The following is a 21,381-nucleotide window of genomic DNA, read 5'->3' on the forward strand; positions in this document are numbered from 1 at the left end:
TAGAATTTGACGGCAGGTAAGAACCCCGTGGCCCATCTAGTCTGCCCATTTTTAACCTATGGTGACCTCCAACCCTATTTCATCCTTAGTTATTTGTAAAGATATCCTTATGTCTATCCCAAACATGTTTAAATTGCTCTACTTTATTAGCCTCTACCACTTCTGATTGAAGGCTATTCCACTCATCCACTACCCGTTATGTGAAGTAAGTTTTCCTCAAACTTCTTCTGAACCTACTTCTTTCCAGTTTCAGTGCATGTCATTGTGTTCTAATACCTCTCTTCCCTTGAAGAATGTTTTCCTCCTGTACCTCAATACATTTGAATGTTTCTATCATGTCCCCTCTTTCTCTTCTCTGCTCCAAACTATATATATTTAGTTGCCCTTCTTTGTACAGGCTCTAATGTATTTATATCCTTCTGGAGATATGGCCTCCAGAACTGAACACAGTATTCTAGATGAGGCCATACCAATGACCTATACAGTGGCATTGGGCCTGATTCATTAAGGAAAGTTAAGCGAAAGTAAGTACAGCAAAACCGTGTTACATTGGAGGGGGAGGTAAATTTAAAATGTGATGACAGATTTATATTTGGAGTAAGGCATGTCCTAGATCAACTTTGAATTTCAGTGTACAAATAAACTGTCAAGTATCTGTGTGCTTCATGAAAAAACAGACAGTATTTTTCTTATCTGCAAAATAATAAACTAACTTGCACCCCTTGCATTGCAACATTTGTTTTGTCCATAAAACTTGAGTAAGAAAACTTACTCAATTTTTTGCTTAACTTTCCTTAATGAATCAGGCCCATTATTACTTCTTTCTTTCTACTATTGATTCCTCTCCATATGCAACTAAGCACCTGACTTTCTTATTGCTTTGCTACAATGCTTATCTGCCTTTAAGTCACCTGAAATAATGACTCAAATATCCCTTTCCTCCTTATTATTATTATTATTTATTTATAAGGCGCCACAAGGTTTCCGCAGCGCCGAACACAGTACAAACAATGGACAGTACAGGGAATAACAGTACAGAACAATAAACGAGTAATACCGAGACTTCAGATGCTCCAGGAAAATCAAGAATATTGAGGTTGGAGCAGAAGAGAAGGTAGAGAGACAGGAGGGAGAAGGGCCCTGCTCATTTGAGCTTACATCCTAAAGGGAGGGCAACAGACAATAGGCACAGAGGGAGTCAGAGGAGGGGAGCAAGCGCACCCTTTTCAAAGGAGGATCTAGGAGATGAGAGCGAGCATGGAAAGAGGGTTAAGTGGAGGGCTGGTAAGCCTTGAGGAAGAGATGAGTTTTGAGTGCCCGTTTGAAGGAGCACTCCTCCTTAGTAGTTTCCATTAAAGTGCCATTAACACTATATTTAGCCTTTGAGTTTTTGAGACCCATGTTCATGATATTGCATTTTTTGGCACTAAACTGTGAATTCTTGGCCATTCCTCTAGTCTACCTAGATCATCCATCATTGGTTTTACCCCCCTAGTGTGCTTACCTTGTTGCATATCTTTGTGTCATCTGCAAAAAGCATATACTTTCCCTTCAATACCATTTGTGAAATCACCAATAAAGATAAGCACTGGTCCAAGTACAGATCCTTGAGGTACCTCACTGGTAACCTTTCCCTCCTGTGAATGCACTTTATTTACTACAAATCTCTGTTTTCTATCTTGCAACCAAGAGCTTATCTAGTCAACCATCTTAGAATCCAATCCTAAGCTTTCATGTTTATTTTACAGTGTGAGATGTGGGACAGTGTCAAAAGCCTTACTAAAATCTAGATAAGCTACATCTACTCCCCACCCCATTCATCATCATCATCATCATCATCATTTATTTATATAGCGCCACTAATTCCGCAGTGCTGTACAGAGAACTCATTCACATCAGTCCCTGCCCCATTGGGGCTTACAGTCTAAATTCCCTAATATAGACACATACTCACACACAGACAGAGAGGGAGACAGAGACTAGGGTCAATTTTGATAGCAGTCAATTAACCTACCAGTATGTTTTTTGGAGTGTGGGAGGAAACCGGAGCACCCGGAGGAAACCCATGCAAACACAGGGAGAACATACAAACTCCACACAGATAAGGCCATGGTCGGGAATTGAACTCATGACCCCAGTGCTGTGAGGCAGAAGTGCTAACCACTAGGCCACTGTGTTGCCCTTTGATCTATTACTTTGATCACCCAATCAATAAAGTCAATAAGGTTTCTTTGACATGATCTCCCACCAGTAAATCCATGCTGCTTGGGATCCTGTAAGTTACTGGATTTGAGATATTGTACAACGCTTTCTTTTAAGTGTTTCCATCATTTTACCTACTACTGATGTAAGGCTCACTGGTCTGTAGTTGCTTGGATCTTCCTTGCAGGGGCGCACGCAGGGGGGTTTCTGGATCTCCAGAAACCCCTCTCCTCCGCTAAAGAAGTGCCCCATCATAGCTGCACTGTACTATATAGCAGCCGCGGCGCTGTCAAAGAAGCGTCCGCGGCGGTGCTGTATTGTATTACCCCCCCCATAAAAATCCTGCATGCGCCACTTTTGTGCAGTGGGACTACATTCGCTCTTTTACAGTGATCCAGAATTACTCCTGTAGCTAGTGACCAGTAGAATAAATCTGTTAATGGTACTACCAGCACCCCTTTAAGCTCTTTTAGTATCCTTTATGTATCCCATCTGGCCTCATTGATTTATCCACTTTCAGTTTTGAGAGTCCTGTTCGGACCTTCTCCTTTGTAAATGTACATGTATCTACCTCATTTTTATGAATATACCTGCAACTTAACTGTGGCCCATTCCCTTCTCTTTCTGTAGTGAATGCTGGGTAAATTAATTATTAAGTGTTAGGACCCCTCCAACCAGTACATCAAAACCCGGAGTCTACTCAGAAGTCTGGTTTTCGCTGGAGCCCCTAATGGTGGGGACAGACTTGGCCGCAGACAGCTGAGGGTCGTGAGTTGTGCACTGACTGGGGAGATCCCAGCGATAGCATATAGGAGCAATTAGCAGAGTGAAATCCAGGCAGCAGACAGAATATCCAGTAAACAAACCGAGGTCAGAGGTCACAGGCAAAACAGCAGCGTAGGAGTCCAGGCAAAAAGATCAAGGGGCACAGGCAATCAAACGTAGTTGGGTATTAGGCAAAGGTCGGCAACAATAATCAAATCCAAAGGTAATAGGGAACAAGGAAAACAGCAGGCTAGTGTGCAGCAAAGCAGGAACTATAACCGGCAGGGGAGGATTGCCCCTCCCTGCCTTATAAATGCAAACTGGCCAATGATGGGAGACTGGGGGCATGTCTAGTACTTAGCCACCTGGCTAAGGTTTGATTAGCGCGCGCCCGGCTCCCCTGAATGCCGGGACGCGGCGCTGCAGCTCACTAGCGTCCCGACCGTTGCCTTGGCAACGGCCGGGACAATGCGGAAATGACGTCCCGGTTGTCATGACGACGGCCGGGACGTGAAGAGAGAGGAGGAAGCGAGTCGCGGCGGTGCCCGGAGCCGCCGCGGCTCGTGACATAAAGATGATCAGCTAAATCCTTGCCTCCTTCAACAAGACTCTCACAATCTGTCCTTAGTCTTTTTCCGTCTTTTGTTTCTCTTCTTTCACTTATATACCTTCTGTCTAACAAGATACACCTCTTTGTCTTCATGACTCTGAGTCTGCTTCTACACTATATGGACAAAAGTATTTGGCCACACCTATTAACTATTGAATTGAGATGTTTTAATCAGAACCATTGCCAGAGGTGTATAAAATCAAGCACCTAACTGTGCAGTCTATAGTTGCTAACATTTGTGCTACAAAAGGAGTCTTTTTGAAGAGTTCAGTGACTTCAAGTGTGGTACTGTGATAGGATGTCACCTTTGCAAAAAGACGGTGTGTGAAATCCCTTTCCTGCTGGATATTTCACATTCAATTGTAAGTGATAAAATTAGAAAGTGAAAGCATTTTGGAACAACAGCAACTCAACACAAAGTGGAAGACCACGCAAAATCACAGAGCGGGGTCAATAACTGCTAACGCGCATGGTGCATAAAAGTCACCAATGCTCTGCTGATTCCATGTAAGCATATTAAATGTACGGGAGGCAGGGCCATCTTAACAACATTATGGGCCCCCGGGCAAAGCAGTGCACCGGGGCCCCTAGATATAGATATAGATATATAGATGTATACAGATACAGATATAGATATATAGAGATAGATAGATGTACTTGCTCAGTGACGCTTGTAGGTTTTTTTTGCAGGTTTTTTTCTTTTGCAGGATTATTTATTCTCATTAAGAGCCATGCCTATGGGGCCCCCTTGCCCGTGGGGCCCCCGGGCAGCTGCCCATCGTGCCCAATGGAAAAGATGGCCCTGACGGGAGGGCTGTTTTTCAGGGTTTGAGCTAGGCCCCTTATCTGCAGTCAGGGCCTGATCACTAGGCTGACCAGGCTGACCACTAGGCTGACCAGGCTGCAGCCTGGGGCGCTGGGTCCCAGGGGGCAGGGGGCGCGGCGCTGCGGGTATTTATTTTTAAAAAAATTTCTCCATTCATTTTTTTTCGGGGTGGGGGAGGGGGGGTCACCGCGCGCGGGGGGGGGGGGGGGGGTCGCCACGGGGGTGGAGGGCTCGACGATCAAAAGCATTGGTGGTCAGTGGTTAGCAACAAACAGCCAATCGCCAGGCTGCCTGTTGCTGTGCAGCAGACAGGAAGCAGGACGTCTTCACTTCCTATCTGCTGATCTGAGGAGAGGAGCGACGCTGGCACAACTACAGGTAAGTGAAGGGGGGAACTGCCCTGCATATCTATAGGGAGGGGGGGGAACTACACTGCATATCTATAGAGGGGGGGGGGGAACTACCCTGCATATCTATAGGGAGGGGGGGAACTACACTGCATATCTATAGAGGGGGGGGGGGAACTACCCTGCATATCTATAATGAGGGGGGGGAACTACCCTGCATATCTATAGGGAGGGGGGGACTACCCTGCATATCTATAGGGAGGGAGAGGGGGGACTGTCATGCATATGTATAGGGAGGGAGAGGGGGACTGTCATACAAATCTATAGGGTGGGAGGGGGGGCTGCCATGAAAATCTATAGGGAGGAAGAGAGGTTGATATGTATGAAGGAGGGCAGAGGAGGGGGGCTGATATATGTGACTGGGGGAGTTTTGATGTGACGGGGGGGATAGCTACAGAGTGGAGGTAAGGAAAATAGCTGCAAGGGGGATGGATGCAGGGTGGGAGGTAAAGAAAATGGCTGCAGCAGGGGTTAAGGAAAATGGCTGTGGGGGGGGGGGGGGGGGGGGGTTGTGGTTAAGGAAAAGGGCTGCAGGGGGTATTTAAAAAATAGAGCAGCTTTGGGGGGCAGAATCTCATGATTGTGTGGTGGTCACATGGGTGGTCTCAGCAATCACTAGAATACTAAATATTAGTGAGATGGGGCTGGTAGAGGTTTGTATTTGATTGACAACAAATATTCAGATATTGCTTATATATGCCTGTCCAATGGGGTAATATGCATTTGCTAAAGAATATCTGGAGATTGCTGCTATGGCAGCAGAAAGGAAAGTGTCCAAAAGAATGGCACGTTCTGAAAGGTAATTAAATATAATTTTCCTATAGGTGCACTTCCTTTTCTTGTCTGAGACATAGTGCCGTATTTTGTGCCCCAGCAGCTGTGAAAATGGTGTAACGGAATGTGGCGTTGAGAGATATTTAAAGATTAAATCTTGTTATGATAAACAGCTATTATGAACATCCCCATACTGGTCCACACTAATGACCCCACATACCGCAACCTGTGACATAGTAATATACTTCATGGTACATTATACTGTAAATTGATTACAGTATGGGCGACAATGTATACCATGTCCGTATATGCATGTACATATATACCTTGTTTGAACTAGGGCACTACACTGTCTGGCATATCATTTATTTGTTGGGTCCCATTACTCTAATATGTTATATACTAATATATATATATATATATCGCCTTCCCCCTACCAGGGGCTTGCTGCTGACAGCTGCACACTGTGCAGGTCCGTTCAGCAGTGACAGTATGCTGCCCGGCTGCTCTGATTGTGTTTTAAACACAATCAGAGCAGCGGGACAGCACACTTTTCATGCAGCTTTGCATGAGGTACATTTTGCATGTTTCACATATGTCTAGTATAGTGAGAGTATGACAAGCTCAATAAATTAACAGCAAACCATCTTTCTTTTTTTGTGCCTTAATCAAATGTTTTGTCATTTACCGTGGCACATGTAATGATTAAACTGAGAGCATACTATACACTGTCATTAGTAATTTTTACATCCTTGTAAACCTAACATGTTGGGAGGTACACTATATAGTAGCATGAAGAATGGTGGTAAACAGGTTTCTATTGCTGTACATTGTAGTATGAATGCCATTAAAACTCTGAATTTCACATTTATCATATATCTATACAGTACTTAGATTTAAGACTGTGGCATCCCATTTAAAGTGGGTTGAGTGGTCTTCACAAACACATCTGGACTGGTCCTTGCTTTGGACTGTAGTGAAATCCTCTGAATCAGATAGTGACACCACTACCTGTAATAATTAGATAGTAAAAGGGACATCACATGAGAGAATAGTCTGTGGTTACAAAATATAATAATTTGGATCTGAAAAATTGCAAAAGCAATGTGCTAAACATAGGAATAATGTACGAGAGGAAGGACATTTATCTATAGTTAAAGTTAATTCCAGCCAAAATTCAAAATGTTTGAAAAAAGTTTTGGGTGGAATATTAGAAGTTATTCCCATCCCAAAATGTACTAACCAGTTGTCTTTACAAGGTTTGGCAGGATTACTCTTGTTTGCTTCCACTTTTGACTTGTCTCACTACCGACAACCCTATCTTGCCCGAAAAAGATGGGCTTGGCATTAAAGCGATGAGTAACACAGGACACCATGCAAGTAAACTATTTGGATGCGGTATAACTTCTGATTTTCTACCAAAAATGGAAATATTGGCTGGAGTGATTCACTACTAGAATGTAGCAGGTGAATGTTTTAAACCCATTGTCCAGTCTTAAAATGGGTCGAGGGACAACGCCAATGTTAAATATCAAATACATTAATCAAATTAAAAGGCAGGATCGATATGGACCTCAATTGCAGCAACCAGAAAGGAACTCAACGTATCAATAACATTAGGTATGACGGGAAAAGGTTAAGACAATATCAAAAATATCTCCTGCAAGTATCATTCTTTACCTCATAAACAAACCAGCATCAAAATTAGCATCTGTTAATATAATTTTAGCTTTTTAAGTATTTAAAAATATTTAGCAAACACAAACATTAAAAAATCAGTAGTATAGTAAACACATACAAATTACATTATAAATAAATGGGGGGGAGGGGAGGGGAGGGGAGAGAGAGAGAGAGAGAGAGAGAGGGGGGGGAGAGAGGGGGGAGAGAGAGAGAGAGAGGGGGGGGGAGAGAGGGGGGGAGAGAGAGAGAGAGGGGGGGGAGAGAGGGGGGGAGAGAGAGAGAGAGAGAGGGGGGAGAGAGGGGGGGGAGAGAGAGAGAGAGAGGGGGGGGAGAGAGAGAGAGAGAGAGAGAGAGAGAGAGAGGGGGGGGGAGAGAGAGAGAGAGAGAGAGAGAGAGAGAGAGGGGGGGGAGAGAGAGAGAGAGAGAGAGAGAGAGAGAGAGAGAGGGGGGAGAGAGAGAGAGAGAGAGAGAGAGAGAGAGAGAGAGAGAGAGAGTGTGTGTGTGTGTGTGTTGGGTACATCATTACGATGACTATGAAAACTCTATTGGTAGATTAGTCTTGGTAGTTTAGTCCTTGTATTAGTACAGTGGTTTTTGGGTGTTACTATTTACCACAGTATATATAATAATCAGCACAGTGATATAGTTTACTACTACTATTATAAACAATTCACATGGGTAGTTGCTTTGAATCTTCTGATTGCTAAAAAAACAGTGCAACTTTGAGTCTAAAATTTTATTTCTGAAGTTTTACTACTACTACTGCGATCTTAACCCCAAAAGTGGGGATGAAGACCCTAAAATATCGAAATGTCCGTCTCAAAATTAATGAAGTAACCGTTCCTTCTTCCCTGCAGAAAAAAAGAGCATTAGTAGGCAAGGACTTATGGTTCAGTGACAATTATTCAAAGAAAGCTTTAATTGTGCTTTGGCCATATATGGGTATTATGGGGTGCATAACATGTAACAGTCCCATAGGCTTCTGTGGCCCAGAATTCTGATAGTCAGGCAGTACTTAAAGTAAAAGGCATGCAAGTAACTTCAGATCAACAGACTGCAGTTTTAAAACAATGGAGTAAGCATTTTCAGCAAAAAATGGTCCAATCACTCCACTGGTTTCCGTGTATAAATAGTCTATCTCACCTGATAATGCACATTTGGAAGTCCAGTGGTGCAAGGAGCACAGGCAATGAACTACCAGGAAGAGGAGAAATGGGATATGATCAGATAATTCATCCCTCCCCCTGTTTTTGACAAAAACGAGTACACATATACTCTTGCTTCAGACGTTGAAGAGTTATGGTGGTTCCATAATGTTCTGGGGACACATTTTCCTACCATGAATTTAATGTAATCGTTCCCTTAGAGGGCAAGATTAAAGTAAATCGTTACTTAAGGGTACTGAGTCAAGATGAAAACATCCAAATCCAGAGTACATGTGGTCACCCAATGGTATGAGAATAATCCACCGATATTAATGGCCTTCTCAGTTACCAGTGCTGAATCCAATCAAGCATCTTTGGGATATTCTAAGTATTTACACCATAAGCCGCCAGACACAAGATGAGTGAATTTCTTGCATGAATGGTGCTACATACAACAGCACAATTACAGACTAAACGCTATAGTGCATACATACTATACAAGCCACACCTGGTGGCCCAATGTCCCAAGAGACTTTACATTGGCCTTTCCACTTTTCGTCTGCTACCTGTACAAATGAATTGCAGAGTTACAGCTGAAGTTACTACAAAACAGCTTAATAAGCGTTGTATATTAAGGTATGTTTTGCCTTCATTAACTTATGCATTACATCATCCCAACAGTAACATGACAAGCTCATTCAACAAGTTAAGACAAAATGGGTCAAATGTGAAGGCCTTTGTCAAATACAACTAATGAGCTACATCATACAATGCTTGTTTCTTATATGATCTGGAGTAGCTGAGGTTTTCTAGGGAAGACATGCATTATGGAAAGCTATGCACAAAAGAAAAAAACCCAAAAAAAACGAAACCTTACCCAAGAAATCAATCCAACACATCTCTCGGATAGCCACTGGTAGTTTGATGAGCTCAATATTATACAGGCTATCAACATCTTTCACATTGTTCGCAGCAATGAATTTTAATTCCTCTACTGCTGTCTTGACTGAAAGAAAAGAAAGTTGTTGGTTTTTGTTTTTCTTACATTGCCAGGGTGCATGGGACACTGCAATTATCAATTCATTGTGCTTCAAGCAAGCCCTGGACCTAGCCTGAGTGAGGTGGTGTCACAAGATTCTTCTTCTAACCAAAAATAACCACACACTACCAAATCGTCACTGACTCGTGCTCTTAGGGATATTGCAAAAGCCCACCAGGTCTTTGCAGTCTTGGTGTTTCCTCATGCTGCAGCTGTTGTATGGAAGCCAGTAAAGCTCGTTGTCTGTTAAAACTATGATTGAACATCCCCAAGTCTGTATGTGGCTTCGATAACGTGGATAGAACATTGCATTGTAGTGTAACTTGCAGCTACCCATGCTGACTTCAGCACAACTCTAGTATACGAAAACTACCTGCAGAGCAGACACTCTGGACTTCACACGACGAGGTCAATACGAATTTCACTTTGTACTGACCACAGGCATTACAGCTATTTTTTTTTAGTTTAGGCTGAGGGGCCCTTTAGATACACATTTTTTGGAAGTCTGAGAGTAGTAATCTTTTTATGGTATATTTGAACACAATTTCTCATGATTTCCATAAACATCTAAAATATTGTTTATTTTTCCACTGAAAAGCGATAGAAACAATCAGTTTTAAAATTAGGAGAGGGGAGAGGCAGGACAGCCAAATATACAAATTCAGCAATAAATTGCTTAATAAAATGATGTACTTGGGTGGGTTGTATACCCTATCACGGAATATTTCAACAACTCTCACTTGAAACACAAATGTATCAATTAGCAATTTTTTATTTTTTGGAAAGCCCAGGATCTGTACTTTTATGCCCAAACAAACCCAAAACAAAACACAATAGTGAAAGAGTGTGGTAACTTCAAGCTTTCCTTAATAGAGGAAGGGCCCCTCTATCCACAAGACTAAGGGGATAAAGGTCCTCAGAGTCCTCTTTGCTACAAGGCTTCAGGCTCGGAAACTAGCCCAGAACGGAAGGCATCAGAGGTTTATATTTTTCAAACAAATAATGAATGCTTCAGTACTTGACAAGAGCTTTAATATATCACTCATCAAAAAAAACAAAAGCTTGCCCAGAAGGATCAGAAAGATAATTACTTTGACTGTCAAAGTCCTTGATGAATGAAGCCAGCTTCTCATTTTTTACAGTGCGGTTTTTCTGTCCGCGGTTGGTTCTTTTCCTTGCTGGTGCCATGATGATACTGGAGGTTCCTAAGAATTGTGGTTAAAAGATCCAAATGAGTGTGATTGTAAAACATTTCTCTTTCCCTACATTTTCAAGTTGCTCACAGACAGAGTTATGGGATTTTATATTTGTTGTGCTACACAACTATATAGGTTACCACATTAAAGGGGATTCTTCTCCCTTTTAATTAGAGATAATGTCACATACAGCACTCACCTGAGCATATGTGGGTGTGAAAATGTGGCTGGAGAATTGCATTGCTTGATACCAAAAATATACCTCATATTTTACCACCTCATGCCCAACGTATAAAGTTCTGATTGGGCAGCATGGTGGCTGTGTGGTTAGCACTTCTGCCTCAGAGCACTGGGGTCATGAGTTCAATTCCCGACCATGGTCTTATCTGCGTGGAGTTTGTATGTTCTCCCTGTGTTTGCGTGGGTTTCCTCCGGGTGCTCCGGTTTCCTCCCACAATCCAAAAACATTCTAGTAGGTTAATTGGCTGCTATCAAAATTGACCGTAGTCTCTCTGTCTGTGTATGTTAGGGAATTTAGACTGTAAGCTCCAATGGGGCAGGGACTGATGTGAATGAGTTCTCTGTGCAGCACTGCGGAATCAGTGGCGCTATATAAATAAATTATGACGATTCTCACCATCTATATTTCTATGGCCATCTTAAATCCCTGAGATAACATACACTACATAGCTTGATGATGTCGCCATATTTCAATCCTATTACACAACCATACCAAACAGAAAAACACACACACCTGCTAGGAAGCTGCCAACAATATTAGGCAAATCACATAAGGTGCACTTCCTGTTGTGTATCCCGATAAAAGCACTTCCTGTTAGTCGGCAGATCCTGGATTTTATTATCTATTTAAAATGCAGCACAAGGGGTCTGCAGCACCATACATATTGGGTTAGAACATATAACAAGAGTACAAAAGAACAGAAGTGACAAGAATTATAAACAAGTTTACGTAATTACAACACATAAAATTATGTAAGGAAACCGATAGGAGACATTCCTATGAACGTGTTTAACCCTAAACAGCTATCTGCACGACCGTCTCTGTGCAAATTAGCAAAACTACATTATACTGCAAACTGCGTCCAGCAGGTAAGTAAATTAGTAATGGACAATATTAACAAAATGGACATTATCATTTCCAGTAACTAATCTCCAGAAACCAGGGAGGCAGCCGTTCCTCCCGGGTACGGAAACCGTACACCATTCATGTAGTCAGCGCCATAGTGAATGCGCTGTGTCCGGACGCTGGATAACAACAACACATTAAGTAGAGCCCGATCATAATCTATACCATTAGCTATACACCCCCTATATAATATCAACCAGACACCTCACCTCCACCGTCCGTTCAGCCCAGAAACCAACAGGACAGATTCAAAATCAGCCGCCACCGCCTACAAGCAGCCAATCCAATACCGCTAAAGGCATTACGCGTACACAAGGGGCAGTGCTTCATATCTAACCAATGGAAGAAGAGGTTATGGAAACGGGTCTGGTTATGGATGTCAGGCATTAAGGGATTACCAATCGCATTATAGTCCAAACATCAAACAATACCAACATAAGACGTTACACATTCCGCGAACTTTTATTATCCGCATTGTTTAAAGTAATATTCACGCATTTGTTTTGTAATTTTAAACTTGATTTGCTAGGCAATTTTAATTAATCTATATGACAGGGTGATATATTTACACAGATTAAAGAAGCTGGATAGATCCATACTTGAACACAGGCATGCATTCATTGTTTTAACAAAGCTACATAATATGCTCCTCTACTAAGATGGCTGCTCACTGACTTCAACAGTGACTGTTGCGAATGAGGAAGAAGCGTAACTGTTCTTTCCGGGTATTGAAGTTGGCGCATGCCTAGTGTAGGCGTTATGCTTGGCTACCGGTTGCTAAGGAGACCGGTGTACATAGCGACGGCGTGACCGCGACCCGTATAGTGTGATTTCAGACAGCTGTCTTGCCCGACATCGGTCATCATGATTCCCCCTGCAGACTCCCTGCTGAGGTATGACAACCCTGTGTTCATCAGCAGAAACACGGAAAGGAAATCTGCCAAGGTAAGTTAAAAATGAACCTTAATAACCCCTAAATCTGCCCCTCTATACATTGACAGAGAATCACAACAGACAACACATTCGCAACATGTATGTATGTATGTATATATATATATATATATATATATATATATATATATATATATATAGTATTGTAAATATCCTAATCATCATCAGCTATTTATATAGCGCTACTAATTCCGCAGCGCTGTACAGAGAACTCACATCAGTCCCTTACCATTCTGTATTTAAAAAAATGCACATATACAACTTAGCATTCCCACTTTCTGACCACAACCTCCTTTCCTTCAGCCTCACCTTACCTCATGCCCTCCCCCCTGCACCTTCTCACTGTCAATAACACCACAATTTCCTCAGTCTCCTAAGCCCTCTTTCTTGGTGTCACACTTGACTCCACCCTCTGCTTTATTCCTCACATCCAGACTTTTTCCCAGTCCTGTCGATTCCACCTTAAAACAACCTTTTCTTACTCAACATGCTACCAAAACACTTGTCCATTCTCACATCATCTCCCTTCTTGACTATTGCAACCTCCTGCTATCCGGCATTCCCGACACCCATATATCCACACTTCAATCCATCCTAAATGCTGCTGCAAGACTGGTCTTCGTCTCTCACTGCTCCACATCTGCTACACCGCTTTGCAAATCCCGACACTGGCTCCCTGTGTCCTCCAGAATCAAATTCAAATTACTCACTCATTACTACAAAGCCCTCAACAACAGAACCCCTTGATACATCTCAAATCTCATATGAGAATTCTCTCCCTCCTGCCTCCTTAGATCTACCTCTGACCTGCGCTTTGTCTTGTCTCTGGTAACCACCTCTCACTGACTTCTCCTGTGCAAATCCCCATTTATGGAATTCCCTACCATGCTTTCCCACAGCCTTCAAATCATTAGATGTTCTCTAAAAACTCATCTCTTTTTTTTAAAGCTTACCTTATCCCTGATGATACTATTCACACTAATACACCCTCACAGCTGTCCCAATTTACACTCTAAGTCACACTCGCTCCTCTTGTTTCAGCTGTGCCCTCTTCCACTTAGAATGCAATCCCTCTAATAAGCAGGGTCCCCCATACCCTTTGTTTTCATGTCTGCATTTATTTTGTCTCCCTTCTATGTCTTTGTTTTATGTATGTCTTGTTTTCCCTACTGTACTTTGCTGCGGAGCACTGTGGCACCTTACAAATTTACAAAAATAATAATAATATATCCAGCTATATTTGGTGCAAAGTATAATATGCTATATCTGGTGCATGGTTTAAAATGCAGATCCTTATGTAGTAGTCTGTGACGGAAACCCTGTATTGGCGTGAAATGCATAAGTTGTCTGTTCTCTTGTTTATGTCTTATGGCAGTGATGGGCAACCTGAAACATTTGGGGGCAGCATGTTGCGATCCTCTAACCTTCAAAAGAGCCACACATTATTATTATTATTGTCAGTAGTAAAATAAAACAATACATTTAATCAAAGAAAGATACACCTATCTGTAATAGCATTTCAGAAGGCATTTTAAACAGGTGTTACAAGCTATAACAAATAAATAAGACAATAAAGTAGGAAGGAGCTAGGAACTGCAGGTGAAGGCTCAGAGGGCCGCCTCTTGCCCATCACTGGCCTATGGGGTGAAATAAAACCTTTTTACAATCATCTACCGATCTACTATAAAGACCCATAACTGGTTCCCGGTTTAATATTCATACCAAAATCTGGTGCCAAGACTTTTATACAGACCCATATCTGGTGCTATGTCTAACATGTAGCCCATATCTGGTACCCAGTCTAATAAACAAGGAACATTTTCCTCTAGTGTTTCTAATTAATATTTAATGTTTTTTTGCCCCATTAATCATCATCTGTCATCTGGCGATGACTTTGCTTATCCATAAACGGCGGTAGCCTTTCTCTCCCCTGTTACTTTCGCCACTTTGCGATTGTAATCGGAGGGGAGAGCAGTAAAGCCGCAGAGAGGGATCCAAAGATCCGTCTACCGCAATACTCTCCCCATAAGGTTAGAATGGCATTTCACAGCAGAGGGTGGGCCAAAATGACGCGATTTGTGATGTCATGCAGACCCAAATCTAGTGTTACCATCTTGAGCCTTTAGCTCGTACTTCCAGATCATACTCACAGCGATATCAGCCAATAAAAGTTCAGTGTAGGTACCCAAAAAACTTTTTTCAAAATTAATGCCCTGTCCCATAAATTCTTCTCCTCCATGTTCATAATTTAAATAATCTTGTCCCGCAAAACAAATGTTTGTTTTTGCTTGTAAGATGGGCTGCATTTGGGCAAATGTAACACATGCTTTCAAGAGCATTTGTACTGTACTTTGGCTTTACTGTGTGTGTTGGTATTGTTAAAGGGGCACTTAGTAGGAATAAAGTTGATAAACCATTTTCTCAAAAATGGAACTTATTTCCTTATCTAATACATGTCATATTTTTCCTGCATTAGGTGTAAAAACAATTATTTTCAAGTTTTCTGTTTGTTTGTTTGCCAAACCCCAGAAAAAACACTATCCAGTAGACTTTTTGGATAGTCTTAAGTAGATAACTTTGAGAAGTCACTGAGATATTGGGTTTTAGTCACTGGTATCAAGTATGAGGCATAATACACAAAAACAAATCAGTGCATGTTAAAAATGCATTTTAATTAAATAAATTGTGATAAGATTTAATTTTGCACAGCACATTAAATGACATCTTGATGAGAGTTTTGTATAGCATATGTGTTTCTATGTGAAAGACTCCTTTTAAGAACGTGATATATTTTTTCTTGCAGTCTCGTGCTCTGAAAGCCAGTCCTCAGCCAACTGTTATATCTGCTCCTGTACCACCACCTCCTAAGCCAAAAACCCCTCCGCTAGAGGCATCTAAGCCAGCAGAAGAAATTTTAAATGCAATCCTACCACCACGGTAAGTTCCTCCTTGAACAACATTTACTTTAAAGACACATTTATCTTTATGGGTTTTTAATTAGAATTTATGATGCAAAGTTTTAATTTTATATTTTGTTTTGTCATAATGAAGCTCTTTATATTTTGGTCCTTGTTCATATCTATTGATTGTCTGTTTGAATAACACATGTGTGTATGGAGAAGGGATCTCTATTCTTTCCTTATTTGAAAAGATAGCAGCATCCTGAAGAGGAGGTACTTTTTAATCAAAACACTTAATTTAATCAAAGCCAATTATTATATATTATTAAATACATTGCCTTGTTTAGTTACATTTTATTTTGTTCCCCCCCTACACACTATCATAGACAGCTTTGAGGGTGCAATGGGTGCTTCAGCACCCCCAATAATTGTTCTGTCACTGCCAATAACCATTTCTATGCATGGCATTTTTTAAGTCCAATAGAGTCCCCCTCTATTGGACTTAAAAAATGCCATGCATACTCACCGTATCAAGTACACCACCAATCACATTTAAAAACTGGCTCCTATAAGCACATAGTATTATATTAACCTAAATGTGTATGGGCAACTTGTATGGTGGAATGAAGCTAAATTATATTAGTTATATAACTAGCTCAAATACATACTAGAGCAAAGACAATTAACCCCTCTACTCGTCCTCTACATGACCTCCTAAAGTGCTAAGTATGATTCCTCTCTGCATTTTCTTTCAGAGGAAAGGAACTTTAACGGCATTATGATCGTGGGCACTTGCTGGCGTCACAGCCAGGGATAGGGGAGGCCCTTTTAGAACCTCTATTTCCCTATCAAAGGAACTTAGAAAGCTGGGGATACCCTTTATTTCCTGATGATCATTTTTGATCAGCAGGCAATAAGTAAACATGTGTTGAGCCCACACATGCACAGCACAGGGGGGGAGAAAACCATGGATGACCAAAATGAATTGCAAGTAAGCTATGTTCTTTACAATTAAAATATAGTTCATATATACATATTTGTCAACATTTAACATCTAAAGTCTAAACTAATGCAGAAATTGACGTGGTTAGGATTCAGCTTTCCACTCGATCTAGAGGGTCTTCTAAAATCTCTAGGTGTCCGGTGATGTTCTTCTCACTTTTACTGAAAGAGTTGTTTAAGGACAATATGCTGCCTGTATGATAAAAGCCTGTTTGGGTAGGAGCTCAAAGACTATCCCCAAGCCACAGCAGATAATGAGGGGCTTTCTTTATTACTGCTCAGGCAACTCTTTTAGTACAGGCATTGTTGTGTAATTATTAATGTATCAATGAGACAATAAGAACAGATAGTGAGAATTGCATCAAACATACAGAATAAGATAAATTGTATTGTACATTTGGCCAATGCTGAAAAATAGGTCCAGCGAAAATATATCCAAGAACAAAACTTTAAAACATGGGACTGTCCCTGGATCAATTGGAAACTAAACATAAAATCATAATTGCAGATATGCAGCTTGTTTTTCTCTTTCACCCCTCACATTGTGACATTTGTCCTGACACATTGGTTGACAATCAAATACTTCGTTAAAGTAGTAGTTCCTCTGCTGACACTCAGAATGCACATTTGATGACTATCAGATTTTAAAAGTATAGATAGCAGACCTAGTCATATTATTCCTTCCATCTGCCATGGAAGCTACATACTTCCTGGTAATTTACACTTCCTGCTCATGAGGAGGATTAAGCTGGACAACAGTATTTGTCTCCTACACAGAGAATGGATGGAGAACAATCAGCTGTGGATCCAGCAAGTGTCCAGCACACCTAGTACCCGAATGGATGTTGTCCACCTACAGGAAGAGTTGGATATGAAATTACAGCAGAGACAAGCTCGAGAGACCGGGATCTGTCCTGTGCGCAGAGAACTTTATTCGCAGTGCTTTGGTATGTTGTTCCCCAATATATTATTTTTCAATGTTTACAACACAACCTTTTAAGTTTGCTCTTTCTTCTGACATATAAAGTCTTACATGGGTTGGCGTGGTGTTGTTTTCTATATTCCCCTATCCAAGGCTTTTTGGGCAGTTGAAACAATGCAGACCTCTGAAATAATAATAATAAAATCAATTCCTTGGTGCTTGGAGATTCTATGGGGAGCAGTGGAAGAGGTTGAAATTCTATGGGGAGCAGTGGAAGAGGTTGAAGTTCTGTCTTACAAAACAGATTCATCATATGGGATGGATTTCTTGGCTTGGATTTCGTGTCTTTGCTCTGTGAATAGGGAGCTTTGGGCACAATCTAATACATCCATTTAAAGAGACATCTCAGAGAGGAACAGAAATAAATAAATGGTGATGATGATGATGGTGGATTGGGCCCTCTGCCTTTGTGCCAGAAAGGTAGGGCATAATGAAATTGATATATTTTAAAAAGCTAACCTTAGAGGAGTAATTATAACTATGTGGGAAGGGGATTAATTATTATGATTGTAATGATAAAGGGTGGATAGTGTTACTGCCTCACAGAGCTGGGGTCATGGGTTTCATTCCAACCAAGGACCTATCTGTGTGGAGTTTTTAAATTCACCTCATATTCACGTGGGTTTTCTCAAGTGCTCCAGTTTCTTCCCACAGTACAAAAACATACTGGTAGGGTTATTGGCTTTTGCCAAAATGGACCATAGCTTGTGTGTGTGTGGAAGGGAATTTAGGATGCAAGCGCTTATGGGGCAAGGACTGATGTGAGTGACTACATTTTCTCTGTTCAACAATGCATAATATGATTGGCGTTATATAACTAAATATAAGTAAAAAAGTAAATGAAAGGTAGATTTCTTAGGTAAGAAACTTCCTACCTTTTCTTCTGACTCTTCCCCTTCATTCCCTTTCCATTATCCTTATCCTCCGTTCCTCCGTCTCTCCCTCTCTCCCCTGTGTCTCTCTGTCAGTCCACCTCTCCCCTTAGATTGTACGCTCCTTTGAGCAGGGCTTTCTCTCCTCCTGTCTTCACCACTTTTAACTCTGCTCGCCAGCTACCCTGCCTTCCTCCTCAAGGACCCTCTTCCCCCGTCCCCTCTCGCTCCCTCCTCTTCCCCCTGGGGGTCTCCCTCTCATCCGTGCCCTCCCTCCTAGGTGCCGTTGTTGGCTGACCTTCCCCTCTCCCCTTCCCCGCCCCTCTAGCTGTGCCTTGAGCTCACTGAGTTACTGTGATTATTGTTTACTGTTCTGTGCTGTCTCACCTCGTTTTGTAATCTCGTTTATCCCTGTACGGCACCGCGGACACCTAGTGGCGCCCTATAAATAAAAATGAATAATTAATAATAGATTATGGGGGCATGGTTATGATGACGTAGGGGGCAGGATGACGACTGTGGTGAAGAGGATATGTTGTTAGGGGGATTACTCGGATGATTAGGGGGGCAATGGAATAGAGAAGGGGATTTAGTGGTTGGTGAGGGGGCTGAATGAGTTTTGGAGTGAGAAGGTGCATTGATGATGGATTTAACTGGGGGGGCATGTTCAGGAGTAAGATGAAGAGGAGGATTGAGGTGAGGATAGACAATGGTTATGAGATGGCGAGATGTATGTAAAGTGGGTGGGGTATGGTCCTCTATTTATTAGCTGATACCATATGAAAAAGTTGCCTGGCTCCTACATTTTGAGGCTAATATCTAAATTCTAAAAACAATTGTGAAACACTGATATAAACATTAGCTCATTTGACCTATATCAGCTAGCATGTTGTCTACATTGTTGGCTACATTCTGCAGAAGCTTGTAGTAGAAAGGGTTTTAAGATGACTTGTTATAAATTAGGACCTCTCAGGTACACATGGTCCAAGGTCTTCTTCACACTAAAATCTATATAGTATGGGTATAGTCTCTATTAGTTCTAGTTCAGCCTGACAAATTATATCCAGCATGCTAATGTGCCCAGTGGTTATGATACACTTATAACAGGGTTTTGTCATGAACTTGCATGTCTCCTGTCTACCGCTGCTATTTAGTAACCATGTAATAGAACTCTAAATTGTGCTCTCATCCATGTTTTATTTATTTGTACATTTAATGTCATCTAATCATTTTTTAGATTGGTCAATTATGATACTTTATGCTGATTTCCCTTTACATTAGCTGCCTCTGTTGTCAAAGGACTTTCAATACCTCTTGATATTATTTTGTTCAGAATTATTAATTCCCAGGAAAGGATAATTGTTAATATATATAATGTCACTGTATCATTAATAAAGATATCATTTTGTACCACCAGATGAGCTTATCAGACAAGTGACAATTAACTGTGCAGAGCGTGGCATCTTGCTGCTGAGGGTGCGTGATGAAATCCACATGACCATCTCTGCGTACCAGACATTGTATGAAAGCAGCGTGGCTTTTGGCATGAGGAAGGCCTTACAAGCTGAACAAGGCAAATCCGATGTGGAGAAAAAAGTAGGTCCCTTCTAAATACTTTTCATTAGCCATCCTATTATATTGTGTTATAAGAAAGTCTAACTTATCTTATTCATTTAAGTTTTCTCTGAAATTCATAGCTGTTATTTTGCCTCCAGTTTTGGGGCAGCAACGTTTTTGTGTTGAATCCCAGTTTTACCCTCTTCAAGGGATTTTTGTGAGGATCACGGAGTATAAGCTTTTGATTGGATCAACCTTTTCATTATATATAGCTGATGATCTTCAGAAAAATGCAAGCAACTCAATAAAATGATATGCATAATATTCATTCAGATTAAAAAAATAATATACAGTTCCTATAGTAAGTCTGTACCTTTTTTTTTTTAAATTGCATTTTTCCATACTTGTTTAACATAAGCACATTGTGGGGCAGATTCAGTTGGCCACGATGTTCCTGAAAATATCGCGGCTGTGCATTTTTACCGGTAGTACACACCTCTATGGGGCACGAGCAAAAATGAGTGAGATTTCTGCAAAAAAAAAAAAAATCTGCGCGAGGTGGCTGCTCCAGAGACACCTTACCTGGATTTCTCAGTTGAATCTGTCCCTATAAATTGAATAATGCCAAGAGAACAATGCATTGGGCCAATAAAAGGGTTTGGACTCCTATGCACCACTCACAGATAGGAAGAGCTGCTTGTCATGATACACAAGTTGACTCGTTACCTCTAAATAGAAATCTATGAGGGAATCTGTCAGCCTTTAAAATTTAAACAGGTTCTTTCATAGGATAGGTCTTCTTGTCACTATAGCAATCCAGATATGTGTTGTGCCAGTGATAATAATATTGCTTTGCATACATATTTAGTCTTGGCTATAAAATCCTTTACCACTTTCAAAATTATAATTTCCTATTGTGACTGGATCACATATAAATAACTTATGGTATAAATTTATTTAAAGGAAATAGCACAGGGCACTTATTTATATAAATTGCCAATGCTCTGCCTGTTACCCATGCAGCCCTGGTCAGTGTGATAGGCCAGGGGGATCCATTCACAGCTTCCCTGATCCATAGTAAGAGGTCAGGAGTACCAGCCCAGGTACACCAGTAACGGGGTACACTCACAGCGTCAGTTACCCAGAAGAAACCTGGTACTGGATGCCGGGAAGGAGTCCAGTGGTGGCCTTACGTGTAAGCCCCTCCTACTGCGCAAGAGGGTGTATTTGGGATAATGAAAGGGAACGGTGGCAAAGTAAGCCCAGCCGGTTCCAAGCAACAACAGACAGGGTGGCATAGGCGGTCCATCCTGTCACACCTATATT

The 21,381-nt window shown here is 41.4% G+C and overlaps 1 protein-coding gene and 1 long non-coding RNA gene across 2 annotated transcripts; one reads left to right on the top strand and one right to left on the bottom strand.

Annotated features, from left to right (window-relative positions):
• Positions 1-9,291: 9,291 nt before the first annotated feature.
• LOC142134590 (uncharacterized) lies at positions 9,292-12,108 on the bottom strand. Its single transcript, XR_012687077.1, has 3 exons — positions 12,001-12,108; positions 10,540-10,653; positions 9,292-9,415 (listed from the first exon to the last, which is right to left on the bottom strand). It is a non-coding gene; the product is annotated as an uncharacterized LOC142134590 (long non-coding RNA).
• A 15-nt stretch (positions 12,109-12,123) lies between these two features.
• LOC142134588 (axonemal dynein light intermediate polypeptide 1-like) lies at positions 12,124-20,368 on the top strand. Its single transcript, XM_075194553.1, has 5 exons — positions 12,124-12,736; positions 15,546-15,679; positions 17,422-17,591; positions 19,916-20,094; positions 20,177-20,368. Exons 1-5 carry the CDS (start codon positions 12,656-12,658, stop codon positions 20,366-20,368), a joined length of 756 nt encoding a protein of 251 aa, XP_075050654.1. The 5' UTR covers positions 12,124-12,655.
• The last annotated feature ends 1,013 nt before the right edge of the window (positions 20,369-21,381 follow it).

Source organism: Mixophyes fleayi, unplaced genomic scaffold (genome assembly GCF_038048845.1).
Source record: "Mixophyes fleayi isolate aMixFle1 unplaced genomic scaffold, aMixFle1.hap1 Scaffold_53, whole genome shotgun sequence".
NCBI classification, from domain to species: domain Eukaryota; kingdom Metazoa; phylum Chordata; class Amphibia; order Anura; family Limnodynastidae; genus Mixophyes; species Mixophyes fleayi.